This window comes from Oncorhynchus clarkii, unplaced genomic scaffold, assembly GCF_045791955.1.
Source record: "Oncorhynchus clarkii lewisi isolate Uvic-CL-2024 unplaced genomic scaffold, UVic_Ocla_1.0 unplaced_contig_3323_pilon_pilon, whole genome shotgun sequence".
NCBI lineage: Eukaryota > Metazoa > Chordata > Actinopteri > Salmoniformes > Salmonidae > Oncorhynchus > Oncorhynchus clarkii.
Window position 1 is genome coordinate 1 of NW_027259146.1, and position 20,389 is coordinate 20,389.

Below are 20,389 nucleotides of genomic sequence, written 5' to 3' on the forward strand. Positions count from 1 at the left end.
ATCTCTCTCCCCCCTCTCCCCCTCCCCCTCCCATTACCTTTTTCTCCCCGTCTCCCCCTCTCCCCCTCCCATTACCTCTTTCTCCCCGTCTCCCCCTCCCATTATATCTCTCTCCCCCATCTCCCCCTCCCCATCTCTGTATCTCTTTCTCCCTGTCTCCCCCTCTCCCCCTCCCATTATCTCTCTCTCCCCCCCTCTCCCCCTCCCCATCTCTGTATCTCTTTCTCCCTGTCTCCCCCTCTCCCCCTCCCATTATATCTCTCTCCCCCCTCTCCCCCTCCCCATCTCTGTATCTCTTTCTCCCCATCTCCCCCTCCCATTATCTCTCTCTCCCCCTCTCCCCCTCCTCATCTCTGTATCTCTTTCTCCCCGTCTCCCCCTCTCCCCCTCTCCCCCTCCCATTATCTCTCTCTCCCCCTCTCCCCCTCCTCATCTCTGTATCTCTTTCTCCCCATCTCCCCCTCCCATTATCTCTCTCTCCCCCTCTCCCCCTCCTCATCTCTGTATCTCTTTCTCCCCGTCTCCCCCTCTCCCCCTCTCCCCCTCCCATTATCTCTCTCTCCCCCCTCTCCCCCTCCTCATCTCTGTATCTCTTTCTCCCCATCTCCCCCTCCCATTATATCTCTCTCCCCCTCTCCCCCTCCCCATCTCTGTATCTCTTTCTCCCCGTCTCCCCCTCCCATTATATCTCTCTCCCCCTCTCCCCCTCCCCATCTCTGTATCTCTTTCTCCCCGTCTCCCCCTCTCCCCCTCTCCCCCTCCCATTATATCTCTCTCCCCCTCTCCCCCTCCCCATCTCTGTATCTCTTTCTCCCCATCTCCCCCTCCCATTATCTCTCTCTCCCCCCTCTCCCCCTCCCCATCTCTGTATCTCTTTCTCCCTGTCTCCCCCTCTCCCCCTCCCATTATCTCTCTCTCCCCCTCTCCCCCTCCCCATCTCTGTATCTCTTTCTCCCCGTCTCCCCCTCTCCCCCTCCCATTATCTCTCTCTCCCCCTCTCCCCCTCCTCATCTCTGTATCTCTTTCTCCCCATCTCCCCCTCCCATTATCTCTCTCTCCCCCCTCTCCCCCTCCCCATCTCTGTATCTCTTTCTCCCCGTCTCCCCCTCCCATTATCTCTTTCTCTCCGTCTCCCCCTCCCTCTCTCTCTCTCTCCTCTGTGTCGTCTTCTCCTTCTCAGCCGGCCCCAGCCAATGCGGGGGAGGAGAGTGAAGAGGACCAGCAGTTCCGCAGCCTCTTTCAGCAGATAGCCGGGGATGTGAGTACGGTGAGTACAGGGAGGCCAGGGAGAGAGGCCAGGGGGGCCAGGGAGAGAGGCCAGGGAGGCCAGGGAGGTCAGTGAGCGCTTGGGGGAGTGTGAGTATAGTGCTGGGGTGGGTGGTCAACCAATGTGCTCCCAATTTAGTGCCGGATTCAATCCGATCTGCGTCAGATCCGTGTTATAGCGCGCTTGACATTTAAAGGTAATTTTCAGATTGAGCCGACATATGCAGCGGTTACCTTTCTCTATCTCTCTTCACAACACGGGAACATTCCCTTTAAAAGCTGCATGGTCTAAAACCCCTCGATCAGATTGAATCCTGCCTGGGTTATTATACTGTATTACACCTCCTGTATATCTGTCATGTTACTGTATATCTGTCATGTTACTGTTGTTATCAGACCTGCTGTATATCTGTCATGTTACTGTATTACACCTCATGTATATCTGTCATGTTACTGTATTACACCTCCTGTATATCTGTCATGTTACTGTATTACACCTCCTGTATATCTGTCATGTTACTGTATATCTGTCATGTTACTGTATTACACCTCCTGTATATATGTCATGTTACTGTATCACACCTCCTGTATATCTGTCATGTTACTAAAATACACCTCCTGTATATCTGTCATGTTACTGTATATCTGTCATGTTACTGTATTACACCTCCTGTATATCTGTCATGTTACTGTTATCAGACCTGCTGTATATCTGTCATGTTACTGTTATCAGACCTGCTGTATATCTGTCATGTTACTGTTGTTATCAGACCTGCTGTATATCTGTCATGTTACTGTATACCTGTCCTGTTACTGTTGTTGTCAGGCCTCCTGTATAACTGTCCTGTTGTTGTCAGGTCTCCTGTATAACTGTCCTGTTGTTGTCAGGCCTCCTATATATCTGTCCTGTTGTTGTCAGGCCTCCTATATATCTGTCCTGTTGTTGTCAGGCCTCCTATATATCTGTCCTGTTGTTGTCAGGCCTCCTGTATACCTGTCCTGTTGTTGTCAGGCCTCCTGTATACCTGTCCTGTTGTTGTCAGGCCTCCTGTATACCTGTCCTGTTGTTGTCAGGCCTCCTGTATACCTGTCCTGTTACTGTTGTTGTCAGGCCTCCTGTATACCTGTCCTGTTACTGTTGTCAGGCCTCCTGTATACCTGTCCTGTTGTTGTCAGGCCTCCTGTATACCTGTCCTGTTACTGTTGTTGTCAGGCCTCCTGTATACCTGTCCTGTTACTGTTGTCAGGCCTCCTGTATACCTGTCCTGTTACTGTTGTTTTCAGGCCTCCTGTATACCTGTCCTGTAGTTGTCAGGCCTCCTGTATACCTGTCCTGTTGTTGTCAGGCCTCCTGTATACCTGTCCTGTTGTTGTCAGGCCTCTTGTATACCTGTCCTGTTACTGTTGTTGTCAGGCCTCCTGTATACCTGTGCTGTTACTGTTGTTGTCAGGCCTCCTGTATACCTGTCCTGTTACTGTTGTTGTCAGGCCTCCTGTATACCTGTCCTGTTACTGTTGTCAGGCCTCCTGTATACCTGTCCTGTTGTTGTCAGGCCTCCTGTTGTCAGGCCTCCTGTATACCTGTCCTGTTGTTGTCAGGCCTCCTGTTGTCAGGCCTCCTGTATACCTGTCCTGTTGTTGTCAGGCCTCCTGTTGTCAGGCCTCCTGTATACCTGTCCTGTTACTGTTGTCAGGCCTTCTGTATACCTGTCCTGCTGTTGTCAGGCCTCCTGTATACCTGTCCTGTTGTCATCAGACCTGGGTTCAACATTTGACTGAGCTTGCCTGGTGTCAGGCCTCCTGTTGTCAGGCCTCCTGTATACCTGTCCTGTAGGTGAAATGGCTCAATCAAATGATTTAAGTATTAACAAAAATGTTTAAAAAAACTATTTGAACTCAGATCTGGTTAACAAATGAATTTGATGAGGTTCTATGTATCAGGTGAGGAGGCTTTCAGACATCAAAAGATAAACACAAATAACTACTGGCATTGAAACATTAACAATGTTCATGTTTAAAATGTTAGAAGTGTCCAGATACACACTCAGGTGAGTCCATATGTCCTTCTCCCGCTTTCTCCTCTCTCACAGGAAATGGAAGTTACCGCCAACGAGCTGAAGAATGTCCTCAACAGGGTTGTCTCCAAACGTAAGACTAAGCGTGTTTCTCAATATGCATACAACCGTACTCCACACGCTTATGCTCCGAGTTCGTTCTCCGAGGAGGTTCTCTTGAGTACGTTCTTCGAGGAGGTTCTTCGAGGAGGATCTCTTGAGTCCGTTCTCCGAGGAGGTTCTCCTGAGTCAGGTCTCTTGAGTACGTTCTCCGAGGAGGATCTCTTGAGTCCGTTCTCCGAGGAGGTTCTCCTGAGTCCGTTCTCTTGAGTACGTTCTTCGAGGACGTTCTCCGAGGAGGTTCTCTTGAGTACGTTCTCCAAGGAGGTTCTCCTGAGTACGTTCTCCGAGGAGGTTCTCTTGAGTACATTCTCCTAGGAGGTTCTCCTGAGTACATTCTTGTGAGGACGATAGTGTGGAAAACGGATAAAATGTCACATTTGAGAAGCACTCTGTGCTAACGTTATAATGCATTAACGTTACCTTTGACCAAAACAGACAAAACAAGATGTACCTAAAGTTTTACTTCATAATTATCAGCAAGCTATATGTGAATCGTATAAATCCAGCTAGTTTTACATGTAAAAAAAAGGACCCAAAACTAAAAACTAATGTTATTATGCAAGGTAGATGGCCAAAATTAGCTTAAGATTTTTTGTGGGTAGCTAGCTAGCTATCAATTCTTCGTCAGTTAGCCAGCGATCTACGACACTACAGTTGGTATTGTAGGCAGCTAAACATTATGTATTTATTAACGTATTAAAGATAAACTATCGTTGTCAGGCAATTTATGAGATGTGAATGGACAACTTTTCATTCTGAAGTTAAAGTTTTAACTTTCTTTCGCTTCAGCTCAAAACCAGTCGCCATTTATTTTTTCAGGAAATGTTTAGTTGTTTTTTTTTTATGTGGTTCCATTACATTATGTCAACAATCCTGGGAATATTTCAGTCGAAGATTGCGTCGATGTATGCAAACCAAGTACGCATCTGAGAAGGGCCCTCCGTGCTCCGTTTCGGCATACTTTGATTTGGACTCGTACCCCGACCGTTGTGTGCTCCAATTCGGAATACTTTGATCTGGACTCGTACCCCAACCGTTGTGTGCTCCAATTCGCATGCATATTAAGAAACATCCTAAAACTTCACATTACAGTCATCGTCTGTATCACTAGAGAAGGGCTTCAACAAGGCCCCATTTATGTTTGCGTAGTCTGCCAATAACAGATTAACCCTGCACTGACACCTGATTCAACTGAGTTAGGGTTGGTTAGTGATTGGTTGATTAGTTACAGTATCTCTATCTCACTCTTCCACAGATAAGGACCTGAACACAGAGGGTTTTAGCCTGGAGTGCTGCAGGAGCATGATTGCACTCGTGGACGTATCCTCTGTATCTGTGGTGTCTGTAGAGAGAGACCTGCCCGGGTCAGGTTGTGGTGTCTGTAGAGGCGGCAGGGTAGCCTAGTGGTTAGAGCGTTGGACTAGTAACCGGTTGCGAGTTCAAACCCCCGAGCTGACAAGGTACAAATCTGTCGTTCTGCCCCTGAACAGGCAGTTAACCCACTGTTCCCAGGCCGTCATTGAAAATAAGAATTTGTTCTTAACTGACTTGCCTGGTTAAATAAAGGTAAAATAAAAAAAAATAAAAATAAAAGAGAGAGACCCGCCTGGGTCAGGTTGTGTTGTCTGTAGATAGACACCCGTCCGGGTCAGGTTGTGTTGTCTGTAGATAGAGACCCGCCTGGGTCAGGTTGTGGTGTCTGTAGATAGAGACCCGCCTGGGTCAGGTTGTGGTGTCTGTAGATAGAGACCCGCCCGGGTCAGGTTGTGTTGTCAGACCCAGGTCAGGTTGTGTTGTCTGTAGATAGAGACCCTCCCAGGTCAGGTTATGTTGTCTGTAGATAGAGACCCGTCCGGGTCAGGTTGTGTTGTCTGTAGATAGAGACCCGCCCGGGTCAGGTTGTGTTGTCAGACTCGGGTCAGGTTGTGTTGTCTGTAGATAGAGACCCGTCCGGGTCAGGTTGTGTTGTCAGACCCGGGTCAGGTTGTGTTGTCTGTAGATAGAGACCTGTCTGGGTCAGGTTGTGTTGTCAGGCCCGGGTCAGGTTGTGTTGTCAGACTCGGGTCAGGTTGTGTTGTCTGTAGATAGAGACCCGTCCGGGTCAGGTTGTGTTGTCAGACCCGGGTCAGGTTGTGTTGTCTGTAGATAGAGACCCGTCCGGGTCAGGTTGTGTTGTCTGTAGATAGAGACCCGCCTGGGTCAGGTTGTGGTGTCTGTAGAGAGAGACCCGCCTGGGTCAGGTTGTGTTGTCTGTAGACAGAGACCCGCCCGGGTCAGGTTGTGGTGTCTGTAGATAGAGACCCGCCTGGGTCAGGTTGTGGTGTCTGTAGATTGAGACCCGCCTGGGTCAAGTTGTGTTGTCAGACCCGGGTCAGGTTGTGTTGTCTGTAGATAGAGACCCGGGTCAGGTTGTGTTGTCAGACCCGGGTCAGGTTGTGTTGTCTGTAGATAGAGACCCTCCCGGGTCAGGTTGTGGTGTCTGTAGATAGAGACCCGCCCGGGTCAGGTTGTGTTGTCTGTAGATAGAGATCCATCCGGGTCAGGTTGTTTTGTCAGACCCGGGTCAGGTTGTGTTGTCTGTAGATAGAGACCCTCCCGGGTCAGGTTGTGTTGTCTGTAGATAGAGACCCGCCCGGGTCAGGTTGTGTTGTCTGTAGACAGAGACCCGCCCGGGTCAGGTTGTGTTGTCTGTAGACAGAGACCCGTCCGGGTCAGGTTGTGTTGTCTGTAGATAGAGACCCTCCCAGGTCAGGTTGTGTTGTCTGTAGATAGAGACCCTCCCAGGTCAGGTTGTGTTGTCTGTAGATAGAGACCCGTCCGGGTCAGGTTGTGTTGTCTGTAGATAGAGACCCGCCCGGGTCAGGTTGTGTTGTCAGACTCGGGTCAGGTTGTGTTGTCTGTAGATAGAGACCCGTCCGGGTCAGGTTGTGTTGTCAGACCCGGGTCAGGTTGTGTTGTCTGTAGACAGAGACCCGCCCGGGTCAGATTGTGTTGTCTGTAGACAGAGACCCGCCCGGGTCAGGTTGTGTTGTCTGTAGACAGAGACCCGTCCGGGTCAGGTTGTGTTGTCTGTAGATAGAGACCCTCCCAGGTCAGGTTGTGTTGTCTGTAGATAGAGACCCTCCCAGGTCAGGTTGTGGTGTCTGTAGATAGAGACCCGCCTGGGTCAGGTTGTGTTGTCTGTAGATAGAGACCCGTCCGGGTCAGGTTGTGTTGTCTGTAGATAGAGACCCGCCCGGGTCAGGTTGTGTTGTCAGACTCGGGTCAGGTTGTGTTGTCTGTAGATAGAGACCCGTCCGGGTCAGGTTGTGTTGTCAGACCCGGGTCAGGTTGTGTTGTCTGTAGATAGAGACCCGTCCGGGTCAGGTTGTGTTGTCTGTAGATAGAGACCCGCCCGGGTCAGGTTGTGTTGTCAGACCGGGTCAGGTTGTGTTGTCTGTAGATAGAGACCTGTCTGGGTCAGGTTGTGTTGTCAGACCCGGGTCAGGTTGTGTTGTCTGTAGATAGAGACCCGCCCGGGTCAGGTTGTTTTGTCAGATACAATACATGTAGAACAAGCAGCAGTTGTGGGTCCCCACGGGTCAGGTTGTGTTGTCAGATACAATACATGTAGAACAAGCAGCAGTTGTGGGTCCCCACGGGTCAGGTTGTGTTGTCAGACCCGGGTCAGGTTGTGTTGTCAGATACAATACATGTAGAACAAGCAGCAGTTGTGGGTCCCCATGAGAGGTCTGAATTATCTAGAGAGAGCACAGCCGGTTGGTATCACAGACAGGGCCTACGGTGGACAAACATCAGGGCCAAGTTCACCTTTTACTGCAGTAGTTCTCAGTAGCACGTGCCCGAGGTCATGGGTGTTACCGGGGTCATGGGTGTTACCGAGGTCATGGAGGTTACTAATGTAACAACCAGGAAGTGTTGAAATAGCTTATTCAGAGTAAGTGACTTCGTTGAACAGGAATTGATTGTAAAGTGTTCCATGTTGACTTCCGTCACTGTGGTCTTAACTAAAGCTAATGTCTAGATGGACGGGACTGGCAGACTCAGCCTGCAGGAGTTCAGACATCTCTGGAACAAGATCAAACAGTGGCAGGTGAGAATGCTCTTCTTCATCATCTTCTTCTTCTTCTTCAGAATACAGGGTTTATCTCCTCTCCAAATGACACTGTAAATAGGGTCAGATTAGTAGATTTAATAAATGCTCTGTTTCTCAGGGGATCTTTAGACACTACAGCTCGGACCAGGCTGGTATGATCAACAGCTACGAGATGAGAAATGCCATCAACGATGCAGGTTAGTTACCAGATGCAATAGAATAGAACAGCTCGTATCCCTGTTTCGGCATCTACAACAAGATGGAAAGACATGTCCCCTATAGCAGTGATGTAAAGTATTTAAGTAGTACTTTCAAGTATTTTTACTTAGGTGTTTTTTGGGGGTTATCTGTACTTTACTATTTATGACAACTTTTACTTCACTACATTACTAAAGAAAATAATGTACTTTTTACTCCATACATTTTCCCTGACACCCAAAAGTACTCGTTACATTTTGAATTTTCACACACTGTATATATACTTTTTTCTATTGTACTCTTGACTGTATGTTTGTTTATTCCATGTGTAACTCTGTGTTGTTTGTGTCGCAGTTGTGAATGAGAACTTGTTCTCAACTGGCCTACCTGGATAAATAAAGGTGACATTTTTAAAATAAAAATGCTAACCAGGACAGGAAAATTATCCAATTCACACACTTATCAAGAGAACATCCCTGGTCATCCCTACTGCCTCTGATCTGGCAGACTCACTAAACACAAATGCTTACACTTGTACTACTTAAGTATATTTTAGCAATTCAATTTACTTTTGATAGTTAAGTATATTTAAAACAAAATACATTTAGACTTTTACTCGAGTAGTACATTTTTAACTTTTATTTGAATAATTTCCTGTTTACTTTTACTCAAGTATGACAGTTGGGTATTTTTTCCACCCCAGCCCTATAGAAAGCAAATAACCGCCCTCTCCTTTCCAGGAAGGATATCATTTTTATTTATCTTCATATGGTGATTTATACCCTTTACGTTCCAGAACACTCTCAGCAATGAAGTTAAGTTCTTAACCTTGAGTACTACAGTAGATATACAGTGTATTCGGAAGGTATTCAGACCCCTCCACATTTTTCACACTTTGTTACGTTACAGCCTTATTCTAAAATCGATTCGTTTTTTCCCCCCTCATCAATCTACACACAATACCCCATAATGACATCACAATACCCCATAATGACATCACAATACCCTATAATGACGAAGCAAACAGGTTTTTAGACATTTTCGCAAATGAATAAAAAATAAGATATCACATTTACATAAGTGTTCAGAACCTTTACTCAGTTCATCGTTAAGGCACCTTTGGCAGCGATTACATCCTCAAGTCTTTTTGGGTATGACCCTACAAGCTTGGCACACCTGTATTTGGAAGGTGAACTTTCACCACAGTCTGAGGTCCTGGGCGCTCTGGAGCAGGTTTTCATCAAGGATCTCTCTGTACTTTGCTTCGTTCATCTTTCCCTCAATCCTGACTAGGATCCCCACAGCATGATGCTGCCAGCACCATGCTTCACCGTAGGGATGGTGCCAGGTTTCCTTCAGACGTGTCATGTGCCTTTTACTGAGGAGTGGCTTCCGTCTGGCCAATCTACCATGAAGGCCTGATTGGTGGTGCTGCAGAGCTGGTTGTCCTTCTGGAATGTTCTCCCATCTCCACAGAGGAACTCTGGAGCTCTGTCAGAGTGCCCATCAGGTTCTTGGTCACCTCCCTGACAAAGGCCGTTCTCCCCTGATTGCTCAGTTTGGCTGGGTGGCCAGAGCTAGGAAGAGTCTTGGTGGTTCCAAATTTCTTCCATTTAAGAATAATGGAGATCACTGTGTTCTTGGGGACCTTCAATGCAGCAGAAATGTTTTGGTACCCTTCCCCAGATCTGTAGCTTGGCACAATCCTGTTTCGGAGCTCTAAGGACAATTCCTTCAACCTCGTGGCTTGGTTTTTGCTCTGACATGCACTGTCAACTGTGGGATCTTATATAGACAGGTGTGTGCCTTTCCAAATCATGTCCAATCAAATGAATTTACCACAGGTGGCCTCCAATCAAGTTGTAGAAACATAAAGGATGATCAATGTAGACAGGATACACCCGAGTTCAATTTCAAGTCTCATTAGCAAAAGGTTTGAATACTTATTATGTAAGTATATATATATATATATATATATATATATATATTTTTTTTTAATACATTTGCAAAAATGTCTAAAAACCTGTTTTCGCAATTTTTAGAATAAGTCTGTAACGTAACATCATGTGAAAATAGGGGTCTGAATACTTTCCGAATGAACTGTATAATAAAAAGGGTCCTCTGTCTGGAAAGGATCCAGAGCATCGAGGTGATGTTACGGTAGATACTTCTAGAAGGAAGAAAACTGTTAGTCTCGACCACCAGCCGGGCTCTCTCTGTCGAGATGTCTGGTTTTCTCAACGCCTCACAACGGGACTTGCCACACGGTTTTAATTGGCTCATCTCTCAGTCCATCACCAGCCTTAGAACCTCCGCCCTACATAGTTTAAAGAGCGAGAGGCACAAGTGATTTAAAAAAGGCACCCACCAGAGATCAATGCAGACCCTATTTCCACGTAATTCCTGCCCAAGAGCGGAAATGCTTATTTCACTTCCACCTCCGAAGAATGACGCAAGCTACTCGTACATATTCACGAGATTAGGGGGATGGAACGTTGTGAGTGGACAAACATCAACAAATAGGGAACTGACAGCTGTCAGTTTAGGTAGCTAGCATGCTAACATTAGCTAGTTAGCTATTTTGCTAACATTATATGTTGTTGCTGGGCTTTTAAAAATGTTATCCATGGCTCGGGCAGCCAAGTCGACACAATGCTGTTTGGCTCAGTTCAGTCACCCTGAATAGAAACGTAGTCTGAAAAGTAGCAGCCATCTAACTGGTCTCACATAACTTGATGTGCCCGAACCAGTGGCGTGTATTTATAAGGGAAGCCAAGGGAAGCCAGGGGAAGCCAAGGGAAGCCAAGGGAAGCCAGGCTTATCCAAACATTTGACCAATAAAAACATTAAAATTATAAAATAAATTTAACTTTCGTCTCTGTTTTTAAATTTTTTTTTAATGTTCAATCAATTTCGCAAGTCGCTGAATCTCACCAGAGAAATCATCCGAGCGAGGGAAACAGCACCCCTCTGTGTCAGTCAGTATGTGTAGACCATGTATCTGATGCTGTCTGGACAGTGAAACAGCTCCTCTCTGTCTCAGTATGTGTAGACCATGTATCTGATGCTGTCTGGACAGTGAAACAGCACCTCTCTGTCTCAGTATGTGTAGACCATGTATCTAATGCTATCTGGACAGTGAAACAGCTACCCCCTGTCTCAGTATGTGTAGACCATGTTTCTGATGCTGTCTGGACAGTGAAACAGCATCTCTCTGTCTCAGTATGTGTAGACCATGTTTCTGATGCTGTCTGGACAGTGAAACAGCACCTCTCTGATGCTGTCTGGACAGTGAAACAGCACCCCTCTGTCTCAGTATGTGTAGACCATGTATCTGATGCTGTCTGGACAGTGAAACAGCACCTCTATGATGCTGTCTGGACAGTGAAACAGCACCCCTCTGTCTCAGTATGTGTAGACCATGTATCTGATGCTGTTTGGACAGCTGTCTTGACAGTGAAAATGCACCTCTCTGTCTCAGTATGTGTTGACCATGTATCTGATGCTGTCTGGACAGTGAAACAGCACCCCTCTGTCTCAGTATGTGGAGACCATGTATCTGATGCTGTCTCAGTATGTGTAGACCATGTAACTGATGCTGTCTGGACAGTGAAACAGCACCTCTCTGTCTCAGTATGTGGAGACCATGTATCTGATGCTGTCTCAGTATGTGTAGACCATGTATCTGATGCTGTCTGGGCAGTGAAACAACACCCCTCTGTCTCAGTATGTGTACACCATGTATCTGATGCTGTCTGGACAGTGAAACAACATCTCTCTGTCTCAGTATGTGTAGACCATGTATCTGATGCTGTCTGGACAGTGAAACAGCATCTCTCTGTCTCAGTATGTGTAGACCATGTATCTGATGCTGTCTGGACAGTGAAACAGCACCTCTCTGATGCTGTCTGGACAGTGAAACAGCACCCCTCTGTCTCAGTATGTGTAGACCATGTATCTGATTCTGTCTGGACAGTGAAACAGCATCTCTCTGTCTCAGTATGTGTAGACCATGTATCTGATGCTGTCTGGACAGTGAAACAGCACCTCTCTGTCTCAGTATGTGTAGACCATGTATCTGATGCTGTCTGGACAGTGAAACAGCACCTCTCTGATGCTGTCTGGACAGTGAAACAGCACCTCTCTGTCTCAGTATGTGTAGACCATGTATCTGATGCTGTCTCAGTATGTGTAGACCATGTAACTGATGCTGTCTCAGTATGTGTAGACCATGTAACTGATGCTGTCTCAGTATGTGTAGACCATGTAACTGATGCTGTCTCAGTATGTGTAGACCATGTAACTGATGCTGTCTCAGTATGTGTAGACCATGTAACGGATGCTGTCTGGAATGAAAGAGTATGACATGTTGCTTCTGTAGAATTTGATTGATTGATGCCAGCAAGCATTTGACCTCCCTTGATAAAAAAAATAAAATAATAATTAGCCAATCAGCATTGAGCTGAGCTCAACTGTGGGTTGTCCTGGCGCAGCAAAACACCCCCAAGGGAGGCCAGTTTGGATTTGGCTTCACACCAATCAAATCACGCCCGGAGCAAAACGTTATCATTGTCAGAAAAACGTCTGTTTTTGGTCTGCTGGCGTTGTTGTCCTGCAGTAGCTAGCTTGCTAAATCGGCCCTTTCCTAAACCATGCATGGAAACGGGGATTTGGATTTGTGATTTTGACTTAAATCGTCGCCAATGATTACGACAGCGAGTCTGATCTAACCATACATTTATATATTGTGCCACTGGCCTGAGACGATCGAAGTTCAATATGTAGCCCGGTAGGCTCACGTTAACTAGCTAGCTAAACTTAGGTCGTTCATTGTTGCCCATGTGAGGAAGTAAGGCTGCCTACCCGTAGCTAAAATGCTTGAGCTAGCTTATGAAACCAAAAAAGTAAAAGCTCTGAGAGCCATCGACCGTTCTGTTAAAGGGAAAGATAAGAGCATCGGAGTTCAACTAGTCGACAAGTAGAGCGAGTTCCCAATTGTCCTTTACTTGCAACCCAAACACATAGAAATCAGTACCAAGCACAGCCACATGATATTTAGCCGCATTTCTTGGACAAAATCGTTTTTTTTTTTGGTATCACTAAAGTTTGTTTTCAGTGAATTAAACTCAGCATATATAGCGCTCTCCAGCCTCTATTTTAACCACACCCAAAGTCCCACTTTGTTGCGCAATGTTACCAGGGTCTATGAGCCAGGAATTCAAGTCCGAGGGACGCGGTAAGAAAAGTGTTCAAGAACATCTGTGACATTGTTAGAGGACATTTAAAAGTCAAGAGTAAATGTATCCAGACCCTAGAATTATCGTTAAATGGCCGCCTGATAACGGACTCCATCCACTCCACATCCAATATATTTTACAGTCTTGTCACCACTCAGTTATTGTGTCCTTGTGTCCCGTTCAGGCTTCCGTCTCAACAACCAGCTGTATGACATCATCACCATGCGTTACGCCAACGAGGGTATGAACATTGACTTTGACAGCTTCATCAGCTGTCTGGTCCGGCTCGAAGCCATGTTCAGTAAGTCGCACGCACGCTCTTCACCTTAGTATTCTGTCTGGTCCGGCTAGAAGCCATGTTCAGTAAGTCGCACGCACGCTCTTCACCTTAGTATTCTGTCTGGTCCGGCTAGAAGCCATGTTCAGTAAGTCGCACGCACGCTCTTCATCTTAGTATTCTGTCTGGTCCGGCTCGAAGCCATGTTCAGTAAGTCCCACACGCTCTTCACCTTAGTATTCTGTCTGGTCATGTTCATGTTTTATTGATTGATTGATGAAATGGGGTTTTTGTTTACAGGGGCGTTCCAGGCTTTTGATCAGGATGGTATGATCAGACTTAGTGTCTTGGAGGTAAGCTGCTAATGCTAATGATACACAGTCTGATGATGAATGACATGATGTTACTACCACGCCTTAGGGGCTGTGTTGACAGAAGACGTGTGTCAGCACGCTAACAGATACTACCCCTATATGTCCTAACTGATACTACCCCTCTATGTCCTGATTGATAATAACCCTCTGTCTCTCCTCTATGTCCTAACTGATACTACCCCTCTATGTCCTGATTGATAACAACCCTCTATGTCCTGACTGATACTACCCCTCTATGTCCTGACTGATACTACCCCCCCTATATGTCCTAACTGATACTACCCCTCTATGTCCTGATTGATAATAACCCTCTATGTCTCTCCTCTATGTCCTAACTGATACTACCCCTCTATGTCCTGACTGATACTACCCCTCTATGTCCTGACTGATACTACCCCTCTATGTACTGACTGATACTACCCCTCTATGTCCTGACTGATACTACCCCTCTATGTCTCTCCTCTATGTCCTAACTGATACTACCCCTCTATGTCCTGACTGATACTACCCCTATATGTCCTAACTGATACTACCCCTCTATGTCCTGATTGATACTACCCCTCTATGCCCTGACTGATACTACCCCTCTATGTCCTGACTGATACTACCCCTCTATGTCCTGACTGATACTACCCCTCTATGTCCTGACTGATACTACCCCTCTGTCTCTCCTCTGTCATAACAGATACTACCCCTCTCTGTCTCTCCTCTATGTCCTAACTGATACTACCCCTCTATGTCCTGACTGATACTACCCCTCTATGTCCTGACTGATACTACCCCTCTATGTCCTGACTGATACTACCCCTCTATGTCTCTCCTCTATGTCCTAACTGATACTACCCCTCTATGTCCTGACTGATACTACCCCTCTATGTCCTGATTGATAATAACCCTCTGTGTCTCTCCTCTATGTCCTAACTGATACTACCCCTCTATGTCCTGACTGATACTACCCCTCTATGTCCTGACTGATACTACCCCTCTATGTCTCTCCTCTATGTCCTGACTGATACTACCCCTATATGTCCTGACTGATACTACCCCTCTATGTCCTGACTGATACTACCCCTCTATGTCCTGACTGATACTACCCCTCTATGTCCTGACTGATACTACCCCTCTGTCTCTCCTCTGTCATAACAGATACTACCCCTCTCTGTCTCTCCTCTATGTCCTAACTGATACTACCCCTCTATGTCCTGACTGATACTACCCCTCTATGTCCTGACTGATACTACCCCTCTATGTCCTGACTGATACTACCCCTCTATGTCTCTCCTCTATGTCCTAACTGATACTACCCCTCTATGTCCTGACTGATACTACCCCTCTATGTCCTGATTGATAATAACCCTCTGTGTCTCTCCTCTATGTCCTAACTGATACTACCCCTCTATGTCCTGACTGATACTACCCCTCTATGTCCTGACTGATACTACCCCTCTATGTCTCTCCTCTATGTCCTGACTGATACTACCCCTATATGTCCTGACTGATACTACCCCTCTATGTCCTGACTGATACTACCCCTCTATGTCATAACAGATACTACCCCTCTCTGTCTCTCCTCTATGTCATAACAGATACTACCCCTCTCTGTCTCTCCTCTATGTCCTGACTGATACTACCCCTCTATGTCTCTCCTCTATGTCCTGACTGATACTACCCCTCTATGTCCTGACTGATACTACCCCTCTATGTCCTGACTGATACTACCCCTCTATGTCCTGACTGATACTACCCCTCTATGTCCTGACTGATACTACCCCTCTATGTCCTGACTGATAATACCCCTCTATGTCCTGACTGATACTACCCCTCTATGTCCTAACTGATACTACCCCTCTATGTCTCTCCTCATTGTCCAGTGGCTCCAGCTGACCATGTATGCCTAGATTGCCAGACAGGTCTTCTCAGCCGGATGTCCTCCCAGGTGAGACCCATCCCACATGAAGAACAGAGCAGAACTTTATGTCCTCACATTAGACAGCTACCTACCAGTCCTCACATTAGACTGCTACCTACCAGTCCTCACATTAGACTGCTACCTACCAGTCCTCACATTAGACAGCTACCTACCAGTCCAGTCCTCACATTAGACTGCTACCTACCAGTCCTCACATTAGACAGCTACCTACCAGTCCAGTCCTCACATTAGACTGCTACCTACCAGTCCAGTCCTCACATTAGACTGCTACCTACCAGTCCTCACATTAGACTGCTACCTACCAGTCCTCACATTAGACTGCTACCTACCAGTCCTCACATTAGACAGCTACCTACCAGTCCAGTCCTCACATTAGACTGCTACCTACCAGTCCTCACATTAGACAGCTACCTACCAGTCCAGTCCTCACATTAGACTGCTACCTACCAGTCCTCACATTAGACAGCTACCTACCAGTCCAGTCCTCACATTAGACTGCTACCTACCAGTCCTCACATTAGACAGCTACCTACCAGTCCAGTCCTCACATTAGACTGCTACCTACCAGTCCAGTCGTCACATTAGACTGCTACCTACCAGTCCAGTCGTCACATTAGACTGCTACCTACCAGTCCAGTCCTCACATTAGACAGCTACCTACCAATCCAGTCCTCACATTAGACAGCTACCTACCAGTCCAGTCCTCACATTAGACTGCTACCTACCAGTCCAGTCCTCACATTAGACTGCTACCTACCAGTCCTCACATTAGACTGCTGCCTACCAGTCCAGTCCTCACATTAGACTGCTACCTACCAGTCCAGTCCTCACATTAGACTGCTACCTACCAGTCCAGTCCTCACATTAGACAGCTACCTACCAGACCAGTCCTCACATTAGACATCTACCTACCAGTCCTCACATTAGACAGCTACCTACCAGTCCAGTCCTCACATTAGACTGCTACCTACCAGTCCAGTCCTCACATTAGACTGCTACCTACCAGTCCTCACATTAGACTGCTACCTACCAGTCCTCACATTAGACTGCTGCCTACCAGTCCAGTCCTCACATTAGACTGCTACCTACCAGTCCAGTCCTCACATTAGACAGCTACCTACCAGACCAGTCCTCACATTAGACTGCTACCTACCAGTCCAGTCCTCACATTAGACTGCTACCTACCAGTCCTCACATTAGACTGCTACCTACCAGTCCTCACATTAGACTGCTACCTACCAGTCCTCACATTAGACTGCTACCTACCAGTCCATACCAGTTAGCCATCCTTATCCTCTTCCCTCTCTCTAGGTCTCAGGCTTCTCTAATTTCCTCTCCTGACCATGTCCCAGTACTGCTGAAACATCAGTCTCTTCTGAATCGGCCATGTTTTTTTTTTTTAACACATCCCACTCCTTACCAGATGTACCGTTCTCTCTCTCAGGCATCAAACACACATAACCTCTCTTTTTCTGTCTTTATACCTCAGAGCCACCTCTCCATAACCCATTGAATATCTCTTAAAATATTCAGTTTTATTTACACTACTCCAACCCTCACCTACCCTACCTACTGAATAGGTTCCCTCGTTACGCCTACCACCCTCAACGTCTCCCCAACACCTACCACCCTCAACGTCTCCCCTATACCACCTACCATCCTCAACATCTCCCCTATACCGCCTACCACCCTCGACGTCTCCCCTATACCACCTACCATCCTCCACATCTCCCCTATACCACCTACCACCCTCCACATCTCCCCTATACCACCTACCATCCTCCACATCTCCCCTATACCACCTACCACCCTCCACATCTCCCCTATACCACCTACCACCCTCCACATCTCCCCTATACCACCTACCATCCTCCACATCTCCCCTATACCACCTACCATCCTCAACGTCACCCCTATACCACCTACCATCCTCCACGTCTCCCCTATACCACCTACCACCCTCGACGTCTCCCCTATACCACCTACCATCCTCGACGTCTCCCCTATACCACCCTTGACGCCTCCCCTATACCACCTACCATCCTCAACATCTCCCCTATACCACCTACCACCCTCGACGTCTCCCCTATACCACCTACCATCCTCGACATCTCCCCTATACCACCTACCATCCTCGACATCTCCCCTATACCACCCTCGACTCCTCCCCTATACCACCTACCATCCTCGACATCTCCCCTATACCACCTACCATCCTCGACATCTCCCCTATACCACCTACCATCCTCGACGTCTCCCCTATACCACCCTCGACTCCTCCCCTATACCACCTACCATCCTCAACATCTCCCCTATACCGCCTACCACCCTCGACGTCTCCCCTTTACCACCTACCATCCTCAACATCTCCCCTATACCGCCTACCACCCTTGACGTCTCCCCTATACCACCTACCATCCTCCACATCTCCCCTATACCACCTACCATCCTCAACGTCTCCCTTATACCACCTACCATCCTCCACATCTCCCCTCTACCACCCTCAACATCTCCCCTATACCACCTACCATCCCCAACATCTCCCCTATACCGCCTACCACCCTCAACATCTCCCCTATACCGCCTACCACCCTCAACGTCTCCCCTATACAACCTACCACCCTCAACATCTCCCCTATACCACCTACCATCCTCAACATCTCCCCTATACCACCTACCATCCTCAACATCTCCCCTATACCACCCTCGACGCCTCCCCTATACAACCTACCACCCTCAACATCTCCCCTATACCACCTACCATCCTCAACATCTCCCCTATACCACCTACCATCCTCAACATCTCCCCTATACCACCTACCATCCTCAACGTCTCCCCTATACCACCCTCGACGCCTCTCCTATACAACCTACCATCCTCAACATCTCCCCTATACCACCTACCACCCTCAACATCTCCCCTATACCACCTACCACCCTCAACGTCTCCCCTATACCACCTACCATCCTCAACATCTCCCCTATACCACCTACCATCCTCAACATCTCCCCTATACCACCTACCACCCTCAACGTCTCCCCTATACCACCTACCATCCCATAACATTTGATAACCCACCCTGACACGATGCACTGTCAAGCCCCTTCTCTAAATCGCTCCAGTGAAGACCACGGCCCTCTCATGGCCAATGGATGAACTGGAGATGTTGGAAAAGGACCAGTGCTCCCTTCCTTCAGTCTTGGACTTCCTGACTCGGCGCCGGATTGGTTGGTCCGTGGGAACCGGAACGAATCGAATCTGTTCGTCTGCCAGTCCTACCAATGGATGGATGAGACGCAGAATGGGACAGACAGAACCTGCCAAGAACATCCCCCCCCACCCCTATCAGCTCTGAAACACTGGTGTCAGAGTTAACGGCTATAGAATCTGCTCGTCTGCCAGTCCTACCAATGGATGGATGAGACGCAGAATGGGACTGACAGAACCTGCCAAGAACACCCCTGCCCCCCCTCCACCCTTCCCCCCCTCTCCGCTGTACGACAAGGACCAGGCTGAAGCCTCCCTAGCCCGTTGAAGATCTCCCTACAGGGTGGGATCAACATGTGGAGATGTGAATATGACTATGGGTTGGGACTTGTTGTGGTTTCCTATTAAAAGTTTTGGTCAAATGAGTGTAATGCATTTTTTTAAACATTTTTAACCCAATAAATAATTGTGTAGTTATTGGTTGGACTGTTTGTTTGTTTTATTCATGCTTTATTAAGTGAATGTAGAAGCAGTAAAAATCAGTTGAATTTAACGGCTGCTGTGTCTGAATGCAGTTCAGTTCAAGACAATATTTAACACAACTACAAGATGAAAGACACAAAACCAAAAAAGGCCGTAGAATTTTTTTTCTCCAGGTTTTTTTTATGTAACATTTTCTTTAAAATAAAATAACAAAACAAGTTCGCAACCGTTCGGGCAAGAACTAAAAATAAAAAAAAAACTTGTCAAAGAAACTCAGGAATGTCAAGGTTAAGAGGACGACTGTCATGTTTTCCCCTCAAATAACAGAGGAAGAGGGTTACACACGTCTGGGAGGTGTGTCTTCTCAACGAAAGGAGGAGGAGGAGGAGGCTGTTAAAGATCACAGGTTGAACAGAGTCGATGAGATCTCACCTCAGCCGAACACACACACACCTACAACAGCACCATGTACAACCCCAGAGCTGCCACTACACGGATAAGGAGCGTTACATCGATTTAACTTCTCTTCTTCACATTGATTACAATTTACATTTTAAAAACGTGTTTTAGAATACTATAAAATAAAAAAACCTGTTTGAAAAAATAAATAAAAAAGAGGCGTGATGGATCAACGTATCAGCTTGGTGTGTGTGTGTGTGTGTGTGTCAGAGGTTTATATTGGTCTGTGTGTGTGTGTGTGTGTCAGAGGTTTATATTGGTCTGTGTGATGTGTGTGTGTGTCAGAGGTTTATATTGGTGTGTGTGTGTGTGTGTGTGTCAGAGGTTTATATTGGTTTGTGTGATGTGTGTGTGTGTCAGAGGTTTATATTGGTCTGTGTGATGTGTGTGTGTGTGTGTGTGTGTGTGTGTGTGTGTCAGAGGTTTATATTGGTTTGTGTGATGTGTGTGTGTGTCAGAGGTTTATATTGGTGTGTGTGTGTGTGTGTGTGTGTGTGTGTGTGTGTGTCAGAGGTTTATATTGGTTTGTGTGATGTGTGTGTCATCAGGGGGTTTTGAGGTATGGCATGGGGGGTGGATCCTGATTCTGTTCCTCTGGGTTCTTCAACCCCTCAACACACCGTCTCAGTACCATCTACATCTCTGAACAAAACAGCCGTGTTTCAAAACAAACCCCTTACTTAC

At 47.0% G+C, this 20,389-nt stretch overlaps 1 protein-coding gene across 1 annotated transcript; it reads left to right on the top strand.

Annotated features, from left to right (window-relative positions):
* Window positions 1–1,189: 1,189 nt before the first annotated feature.
* Window positions 1,190–16,949, top strand: LOC139399589 (calpain-3-like). The gene is made up of 9 exons (XM_071144952.1): window positions 1,190–1,267; window positions 3,357–3,414; window positions 4,699–4,763; window positions 7,468–7,536; window positions 7,658–7,736; window positions 13,159–13,275; window positions 13,552–13,604; window positions 15,497–15,561; window positions 16,867–16,949. Exons 2-8 carry the CDS (start codon window positions 3,360–3,362, stop codon window positions 15,521–15,523), a joined length of 465 nt encoding a protein of 154 aa, XP_071001053.1. The 5' UTR covers window positions 1,190–1,267; window positions 3,357–3,359; the 3' UTR covers window positions 15,524–15,561; window positions 16,867–16,949.
* The last annotated feature ends 3,440 nt before the right edge of the window (window positions 16,950–20,389 follow it).

Bases quoted from the DNA above. Each gene is read 5' to 3' on its own strand.
- LOC139399589 (XM_071144952.1), top strand. From the start codon at position 3,360: ATGGAAGTTACCGCCAACGAGCTGAAGAATGTCCTCAACAGGGTTGTC. The intron at 4,764-7,467 runs GTATCCTCTGTA...GCTAATGTCTAG, and splicing joins GCATGATTGCACTCGTGGAC to ATGGACGGGACTGGCAGACT. The intron at 13,605-15,496 runs GTAAGCTGCTAA...CTCATTGTCCAG, and splicing joins TCAGACTTAGTGTCTTGGAG to TGGCTCCAGCTGACCATGTA.